We start from the raw sequence: 10392 nt of genomic DNA on the forward strand, positions 1-10392 counted from the left end.
ACTGTATGTAGTGTGTAGTGGTACTGTATGTAGTGTGTAGTGGTACTGTATGTAGTGTGTGTAGTTGTACTGTATGTAGTGTGTAGTGGTACTGTATGTAGTGTGTGTAGTGGTACTGTATGTAGTGTGTGTAGTGGTACTGTATGTAGTGTGTAGTGGTACTGTATGTAGTGTGTAGTGGTACTGTTTGTAGTGTGTGTAGTGGTACTGTATGTAGTGTGTAGTGGTACTGTATGTAGTGTGTGTGTAGTGTGTGTGTAATGTGTGTGTGGTGTGTGTAGTGTATGTGTGTTGTGTGTGTGTGTGCAATGTGTGTGTAGTGCGTGTGTAGTGGTGAGGTTTGTGGTGTGTGTAGTGTACGTTGTGTGGTGGGGTGTGTAGTGTGTGTGTAGTGTGTGTGTAATGTGTGTGTGTAGTGTGTGTGTGTAGTGTGTGTAATGTGTGTGTGTAGTGTGTGTGTGGTGTGTGTGTGTAGTGTGTGTGTAGTGTGTGGTATGTGTGTGTAGTGTGTGGTATGTGTGTAGTGTGTGTGTGGTGTGTGTAGTGTGTGGTATGTGTGTGTAGTGTGTGTGTGTATTTGTGTTTGTGTGTGCAGTGGGTAGCGGTAGTGTGTGTGTGTGTAATGTGTGTGTGTGTAGTGTGTGTGTGTAATGTGTGTGTGTAGTGTGTGTGTGTAATGTGTGTGTGGTGTAGTGTGTGTAGTGTGTGGTATGTGTGTAGTGTGTGTATGTGTAGTGTGTGTGTGTAGTGTGTGTGTGTATTTGTGTTTGTGTGTGCAGTGGGTAGCGGTAGTGTCGTAGCGATTAGATCATTGGGCTACGAATCCGGCGACCCGAGTTCGATTCCCGCTCAAGCCCAACACCGGTGATGATTATCTGAACAACCGGTCTCGGGCCTCCCCTAGGTCGACTCAGCCTAAAATAGGTACCTGTGCTTAAACATCACCACCGGGGGAGACAAAGGCGGCCGGCGCGTGGTGCTGGCTACCCACTCCCTCGTGAGTCACCGTGCCGGGAGCCTTCATAGACGCTCCTACTCGCTACTAACAGCTCTTGCCCCTACAGCACTCTTAAGGCTACACGGTGGATCTTTGTCATTGTCTGTGTAGCATTCTGGTCCTGCCGCAGGCCCCTTCCCCGGAGAGACATCTCTGGACAGAGCTGCGTGCTGGTACGAACTCGTCTCGTCCTCGCAGCCATCAGACGCTATGTACACTACACTAGACACTACACTACACTAGACACTACACTACACTATACACTACACTAGACACTACACTACTCTACACTACACTAGACACTACTCTACACTACACTAGACACTACACTACACTAGACACTACACTACTCTACACTACACTAGACACTACACTACACTAGACACTACACTACGGTACACTACACTACTATACACTATACACTACACTACTATACCCTACACTATACACTACACTACTATAGACTACACTACTATACACTACACTAATATACACTACACTATACACTACACTACTATACACTACACTATACACTACACTACAATACACTACACTACTATACACTACACTACTCTACACTACACTAGACACTACGCTACACTACACTAGACACTACCATACACTACACTAGACACTACACTACTATACACTACACTACTATACACTACACTACTATACACTATACACTACACTATAAACTACACTAGACAGTACACTACTATACACTACACTAGACACTACACTATACACTACACTACTATACACTATACTAGACACTACACTACTATACACTACTAGACACTACACTACTCTACACTACACTAGACACTACACTAGACATTACACTATTATACACTACACTAGACACTACTCTTCTATACACTACACTACTATACACTACACTAGACACTACACTACTATACACTACACTACTATACACTACACTAATATACACTACACTAGACACTACACTACTATACACTGCACTACTATACACTACACTAGACACTACACTATACACTGCACTACTATACACTACACTAGACACTACACTACTCTACACTACACTAGACACTACACTACTATACACTACACTAGACACTACACTACACTAGACACTACACTACTATACACTACTAGACACTACACTACTCTACACTACACTAGACACTACACTAGACACTACACTACTATACACTACACTAGACACTACACTGCTATACACTACACTAGACACTACACTACTATACACTACACTACAATACACTATACACTACACTACTATACACTACACTAGACACTACACTTCTATATACTATGCTACACACTACACTAGACACTACACTACTATACACTACACTACAATACACTATACACTACACTAGACACTACACTACTCTACACTACACTAGACACCACTACTATACACTACACTGCTATACTATACACTACACTAGACACTACACTATACGCTACTATACACTACACTACTACAGTATACACTACACTAGACACTACACTATTATACACTACACTAGACACTACACTACTATACACTACACTATACACTACACTGCAACTATACACTATACTACTATCCACTGCACTATATACTACACTACTATGCACGACACTACTATGCACAACACTACTATACACTACACTACTATACCCTACACTATACACCACACTTGACACTACTCTGCAACTATACACTATACTACTATCCACTACACTATATACTACAATACTATGCACGATACTACTATTCACAACACTACTATTCACAACACTACTATACTCTACACTATATACTACACTACTATGCATGACACTACTATAGACGTCTGCCTAAGCATCAAACAGAGTTGATCACCGCATCGCACGCTTTCAGATGCTATATACAATACACTATACACTACACTATACACTACACTATACACTACACTATAAACTACACTACTATATGCTACACTATACACTACTCTAGACACTACGCTGCAACTATACTACTATTCGCTACACTATATACTACACTACTCTACACAACACTGTACACTACACTACTATAGATGTCTGGCTAGCCATCGAACAAGGATCGTCACTGCATCGCACGCTTTTCAGATGCGCTTCTGCGGCCCTCTGAAACGCTCTTCCTTCCGATATTATGATGCTACTGCAGCTATGCACTTTTACATCATCCAGATGGAAAACTCCTTTATCTAGAACTGCTTTTTGTGTTCAGTTTGTTGTCCTTCCCCCGCACGGTTGATTACCTACGGTGCGAAAGAAGTTCAACATAGGTACATATTGTGAGGGGCGAGGTGTTATCTCCCTCGCGATGCCTCTTGTATATTTGGAGTCTGCGTGTTCTCCCTCGCTCTCTCTTGGGAGAGCCAAGCCACAACATTTACAATCCGAGTACCGTGACGTTGCAACCAGCCTCATCAGGCGACAACCAGATTTGGCTCTCCAACACACCGGTGTGCTGTACTAGTGACGATTTGGCCACGTTCTGTTTACGTGACACAACCCTTATTAGTTGGCTGTGTCGGGTGGTGGCGGGTTTTAACGACACAACATTTACACATTGAAGCGATCTAACCCCCCAAAAAACGCTGTTATGGATGATATTGCTTGCGAAAGCCTTCCGCGTGTTAAACCGAAGTTCATTTTTGCCGCTGGATTTCCCATTGCCGTTTCAGTACCCTGCTCGCCAACTCTCGACCGAGACACCGCACACGCGACGCTCCGGATCTCTGCAGACCTCAGGTCCGTCGAGAGGTACCGCCTCCCCCAGCGCCAACACCACCACCACTACCACCGGCAGCAGCAGCAGCAGCAGCATCAGCCGGTCAACGAATGCAACAAAAGGTTCCAGGGCTGGTACCAGGTCCTGTCCTCCGAGAGCATCCCGCCGGGACGCCACTACTGGGAGGTGGACCTCAAGGGCTCCAGCTGGTGCGAGGTCGGCGTCACGCTCGGCAGCATCCCTCGCGAGGGCTTCCATGCCGCCTGCAGCCTCGGGGGCGGGGCGGGCAGCTGGTGCCTCTGGAAGTGGCACGGCGACTTCTACACGCGGCACAGGGGCCTGCGGGCGCCGCTCGGTGCGTCGGCGGAGCGGGCACGGGCAGGTCGCGGGCCCGCCAGGGTCGGCCTGCTGCTGGACACCGGGGGCGAGGAGGCGGAGGGCCGGCTGGAGTTCTACGATGCGGAGACGCGGCGGCTGCTCCACCGCTTCGAGGGCGGCTTCGCGGGCGCCCTTTACTGCGCCCTGGCGGTTTACGAGGGGCAGGTGACGATTGGGGACATCTGCGAGGGAGTTTGAGAGGTCGTCCGGGGCGGCGGGCTTCTCGCTTCGGTGAAGTCTCCGCCGGCCCAGCCTTGATTTGAAGCCTCCGTGACTGCAGGAAATCCTCCGCACCCTTTTTTGTTCCTTCGGTAAAGTTGTCACGCGGGTTGAATGAAATGAAATCACGTGAAGCGAATCGCGACGTTTCGATCGCGGCACGGGCGATCCTCACCGGGTGGAGCAGCCACAGCAAGGGGATGCCGAGGCGGGCGAGAGAGCTGCCGTGGCACGAGGTTATGAAGGTCAGAGAGTGGGGGGAGGAGGCAAGGGGGGAGAGAGAGAGAGCTGGCGCCTCTGGAAGTGGCCTCCCCCCCCCCCGCCCCCTTTCTTAGCATGAGCCCCCTTACGTCACCTCGTTTCTCTCTCTCCCTCTCGCGTCACGACTTCTCAGGAAGTCGCCTGAGCAGCCATTCCCTCTCTCGCTCGGCACCGTGCATAGCCAACCGCGCTAATTGGAGGTGTGCACGTGGTGGGGGGGGGGGACAAGAAAACTAAACGCAAAAACAACAAGAAGCAGTTCTAAAGTTTTCAATGCAGCGTAGTAGTGTATAGTGTATAGTGTAAGCGGGATAGTGTTTTGTAGTGCCGCGTATGGCAGTATGCGTGTTTGTTGAACTTCCTACGTAGCCAACCGTGCTAATCGGTGCTGCTGTCTTCAGCGCACCTGTGCTGGTGATGGAAGCCTGCTGTCCAGGCCTGCTGTCCAGGCCTGCTGTCCAGGCCTGCTGTCCAGGCCTGCTGTCCAGGCCTGCTGTCCAGGCCTGCTGTCCAGGCCTGCTGTCCAGGCCTGCTGTCCAGGCCTGCTGTCCAGGCCTGCTGTTCAGGCTTCTCGCGTGAACTGCGTCGCGACGTCGTTTTACGTCCGTCGAAGGCGAAGGAGACGGCGATCGACTTCCTGTCCCCTCGACGAGCTCCACGCGATGCTGCGCCCATCGAAGTTTCGGGGTTTTGTTCTCTTTGGTTCTTTCGGTAAAGTCGCGTAGGTAGGAAAATAAAATGAAACGAAACGTAATTTTATTTTATGTTTCTCCCTACGTGGACTTTGCCGAGAGAACCACAGAGCATGGATTCCTGTGGTCACGAAAGCTTCAAACTCACAGATTTCCACGTTTTGTTCGAGACTACGGCAATTTTGGCAACGACGGGGCGCTTGCTGAAGAACGAGAGGGTCGACTTCTGGTGGGGTCGTGGCGGCGTTTGTGGTCGCGCGGTGTGGGACAGAGTCGCCAAAAGTGGTTCTTTCGGTAAAGTTACCAAGGTGGGAAAAAAAAAATATAATAATAATAATAGATCACGACGTTTCGTTGTTGCAACAACAAGCGGCCGTCTTCAGTCACGAAAGCGTCAAATCAAGATTAAAAGTTAATTAATTAACTACAATTTTGAGCCCTGAAACTCCCTTGCGCGGTTAAGTCATGAAGAGCACATCTCAAGTGAGCACTGAGCTTTGTCCCCCCACAAAGAGACGCAGGCTCGTAGTCTTCCGTTCTTGTACTTTATTTTGCATTCAATCTCGACTTAAAGCTTTCGCGACTGCGGGAATTCATATTCTAGGGTCTGTCAGTAAAGTCACGTAGATGGGTGCAAAGAAAAAAACAAAAAAAAACTATGACGTTTTGATCGCAACACAAGAAGTCGTCTTTTCCTGAAGACACTAAACTACTATACACTACACTATACACTACACTTTACACTATACTATACACTACACTACTAGACACTACACTATACACTACACTACTTGACACGACACTATACACTACACCACTATACCACTATACACTACACTATACACTACACTATACACTACACTACTACACTATACACTACATCATACACTACACTATACACTACACTACTACACTATACACTACACTATACACTACACCACAATACCACTATACACTACACTAGTGCTGTACTAGTATACTACACTATACACTACACTACTAGACACGCCACTATACACTACACTATACACTACTACACACTACACTGCTATACACTACACTACTATACACTACACTACTATACACTACACCACTACACTATACACTACACTACTATACACTACACCACACCACTATACACTACACTACTATACACTACACTATAAACTAGTGCTGTACTAGTGACGAATTGGCACGTTCTGTTTACGTGACAACCCCTTACAAGTTGGCTGTGTTGGGTGGTGGCGGGTTTTAATGACACAACGACATTTATATATGTACGCGGCGATCTAACCCAACAAACACCCACCCTCTATTATGGTCAAACATTCATGTTCAGCGCGGTGCTGTTCTGCTAACCCACAGTCTCTCCGTTCTCGCTGCGATGCTCCCGAGTGCAAGGCCGGTTCCGAATTGTGCCCCATCAGTTGCGCGACACATTTTCCTCGGGATGTCCTCACCTTGCTTTCATCCCTGAAAAACGTGGGCTGCGCTAGAGCTTGCGACTAGCCCCCCCCCCCCCCCCCCCTTTTGGCTGATGTTTTTTCAGTTCCATTTATTAGGTATAACCCTGTGAGCCATGCGGCTCTTGACTCGGGTGCAACCGCAAACAAAACAAAAACATGAACAAGAAACATCTTAAAGTGACTACGCACGCAACAGAAAAATCCTGGGAAAAAACAGCCAAGTCTCCCGGAAAAAAACACCGCATTTCAACGCTGTGTGCAAAAAAAATCCCAGTGGGATGCAAGTCAAACGATAGCAACCTTAAGACAATGTCGATTAAAGCTATCAGGCTGACTCTGTACTACAACAAGCAAGCATGGCTCAACCAAAAGGTTTTCAAAATCAACAAAATGAAGCTATAAAAAAAACCAATGTAGTCCCCCCCAATGGCCACTCGGATTTGCCTGTGCCAAGGCCCGGCATGAAGAGAGGTGGCGGGGTTGTCGCTGCTATTTGTCCATTTCGATCTCACTTGCACCATTCAGCCAGTCGCTTGGGTCGGCTCGTTTGAGTTTCTGACCGTGCGCTGCACCAAAGGTGGCCCATGAGGCTCTGCACGGCCTTGGGTCAATGTGCCCGGGGGCCCCAACTGATCCGTCATACGACTGGGGTTCGTACGCCACGCTCTTCATAGCGGGACCCTACGACTCTCCCTGCCTGAGCTCTCAGTGCTCGACGCTGGCCATGGGGTCGGTCCCCTCTCAAGCGTTGCCCCCCCCCCCCCCCAAGGATCTGGAACGAGTTTTTCCCCTTTCTTCTGGCAACAAAACTGAAACCTTTTTACAAAGGATTCATGTTTACTGCATTAACCACAATACCTGCAGTCAAAATGCAAACAAAAAACATACCATGATAAATTTCGGTTTAAAGCTTTCGTGACTGCAAGGATTCATCTTCTTTGGTTCTTTCGGTAAAGTCACGTAGAATGAGAATAAAATAATAAATTGATAAAATAAAATAACACAATAATATTCTCTATTATTCTCTATTATTGTGTTATTTTATTTGATCAATTTATTATTTTATTCTCATTCTACGTGACTTTACCGAAAGAACCAAAAAACACACCGTGATAATATATGGTGCATTGTCCTTGAAACTGATTGGTCCACACCAAGGGACGGCTTTCTTTTGAGCCTCGGCCCAATTGGTGCTCGACCAGATGACGCCAGAAGTACGCCTTTTGGAATCCTTGTAAATAGGTTTCAGTTTTGTTGCCAGAAAAAAAGGGGGAAAACCCTATTATTACATTTTGGTACTGGCAAAGGGGGTCTCATGATGATGATCTGGAACGATTTTTGCCGGCGGTGATCCGGCACGCTACCAGCCCCCGGCGTCTTTTTGGTTGGGGGGGGGGCCCAAGTCTCACGATTTTCTTCGTGGCTTTTTACTCAAATGTCGTTGTGTTGTCTTTGTGTTTCAGTTTAGTAGTGTAGTGTATAGTGTCGTGTATAATGTTTTTATATCCCCCCCCCCCCACACTTAAGTGGAGGTTTACGGTGTTATGGGTGGGTGGTGGGTGGAGCAGCCGACGGTCCTAAGGCCATGCCCATTGGGATTTGTGAAGGAGGAGGAGGAGGACATTGGATTCGGAATTTTGTTTTTTTATTCGTCGAGGAACGCTAAGTGAGAAATGAGCGGTGGGTCGTTTGGTAAGCCGCTATGGGGGATGGCGCGGGGGGATGGGGACATGAGCGGGATTTGGTTTGGAGAGTCACGGGAATGTTTGGGAAAAGATGTGGAAGGGAGTACTAAGGAGAGAGTTTTTTTTTTAGGGGGCTGAAGGCACCGCGTGTGGGTTGCACGAAAGTTGTGAGTCCCCGATGTATCAATCTGCTGTAATAAAGACGACGTTTAAATCGAAACTTTGCTTTAAACGGAAACACGCATTTTTTTCCTTCCAATTTTTATTCTCACCAGCGAAGACCCACTGACCTAAACGGTGTATTTTTTTTAAGAAGCGACCTGGCTATCATAGACGACAGCAGCTCCAACGGAGTGGCTGGAAGTCTTTGGCTCTTTCGGTAAAGTCACGTAGGTATACAATAAATCACGACGTTTCGGGCGCATTGCTCGCAGGTGAAATGAGGTGCCCAGGGTTTGTCTTGATCCCCGACAGGCATGCCGAAATATGCCTTGTTGTAGGCCTCACGCATCTTAGCAGATGCTTCCACAGAGTACTGTTTGTGCTCTTGTCTTTATAAATTGGCCGCAGACATAGCAAAATGCGTCTGCCGGATGCTTGCAGCCTCTTGATGGCATCTCAGAAAAATGCAGAAATGTATCCATTTAGGCAGCTGGAACTAAACTAAACTAGTGGGCTTAAGGCCCCTGTATTTATACTACTTTTGGTATTACTGGAAAGTTCTAGAATATTCTAGAAGTTACTCTAAGTTTACTCAGCACTGAACCCATCTGGAATGTTCTGGAAAATAGGTAAATTTCAAAATCTCACTGCCCTGGTCACAAAAGCAAAGTTTGTGGGGAATAATAGCCATTTTCTGTACTTTCGAGGCATAAACAATTAGGAATAAACACTACCCAGGAACAAAAAAAATGTGTTTAACGTAATTATAATTATTGCCACTCGTTCGCCTGGACGAGAATCATTCCCTGCAGGATTTAAACAAAAGTAGGGAGGCGCACGGCACAGCACAGCAAAAGAAATGTGCTTGTCTGTGTGTGCTTGTCTGTATGTGTCTGTGTGTTTGTGTGTCTGTGTGTGTGTGTCTGTGTGTTGTGGGGAGCGATAGCGTAGCGGTTAGCGCTACGCTGCGCAACGAACCCAGCGACCCAAGTTCGATTCCCGCTCACGGCCAACACCGGTGACAATTATCTGAACCGGTCCCGGGCCTCCCCTAAGTTGACTCAGCCTCAAATGAGTAATTGGTGCGGTGTGTAAACATCGCCACGAGGGAGACAAAGGCGGCCGGGAGTGGTGTTGGCCACCCACCCACCGCCCTCATAGGCACTCGATAACAGCACTTTCCCCAACAGTCTGTTACAAGCTACACAGGGGATCTTTGTCTTTGGCGTGGGGAGCGGTGGTGCAGCGGTTAGTGGTTCGAACCCGGAGCGCCGAGTTGGATTCCCACTCACGGTCAACACCACCAGTGACGATTATCTGAACCGGTCCAGAGGCCTCCGCTAGGTCGACTCAGCCTCAAATTAGTACCAGGTGTAGTGGTGAGTAGTGAACATCGCCACTGGGGAGACAAAGGCGGCCGGGCGTGGCCACCCACCCCCTCGTGCGCCGTGCCAGCCTTCATAGGTGCTGCTACTCGCTAACAGCACTTGACTCTACAGCCCTGTTAGAGGCTACCCGGGGGGATCTTTGTCCGTGTTTGTGTAACGGCACTTGCCCCAGCAGTCTGTGAAGGCTATACGGGGGATCTTTGTCTTTGATCATCGGCTGTCCTATAGCGGATATTTTCCCCCGCGTACAGCGAGACACACACTACCCCAATTATACCCCCCCCTCTACCCCATATAATTATTCATGTAAATCTATTTTTTATATTCCTGGGTAGTAAGTGTTCTTTTCTAATTGCTTATGCCTCAAAAGTATGGAAAGTATGCTTTTGTGA

The 10392-nt window shown here is 47.7% G+C and overlaps 1 protein-coding gene across 1 annotated transcript in view; it reads left to right on the top strand.

Annotated features, from left to right (window-relative positions):
* LOC142906623 (uncharacterized) overlaps window positions 1–8692 on the top strand; it is a 30930-nt gene extending 22238 nt beyond the window's left edge. Inside the window, exons 3-4 of the mRNA XM_076054828.1 lie at window positions 1109–1170; window positions 3703–8692. Of these exons, the coding sequence (XP_075910943.1) occupies window positions 1109–1170; window positions 3703–4325 (685 nt within the window). The 3' untranslated portion in view covers window positions 4326–8692. The remainder of the gene's footprint in view (window positions 1–1108; window positions 1171–3702) is intronic.
* The last annotated feature ends 1700 nt before the right edge of the window (window positions 8693–10392 follow it).

Source organism: Petromyzon marinus, chromosome 68 (genome assembly GCF_048934315.1).
Source record: "Petromyzon marinus isolate PM22_M1 ecotype Great Lakes invasive population chromosome 68, UKy_Petmar_22M1.pri1.0, whole genome shotgun sequence".
Lineage (NCBI taxonomy): Eukaryota > Metazoa > Chordata > Hyperoartia > Petromyzontiformes > Petromyzontidae > Petromyzon > Petromyzon marinus.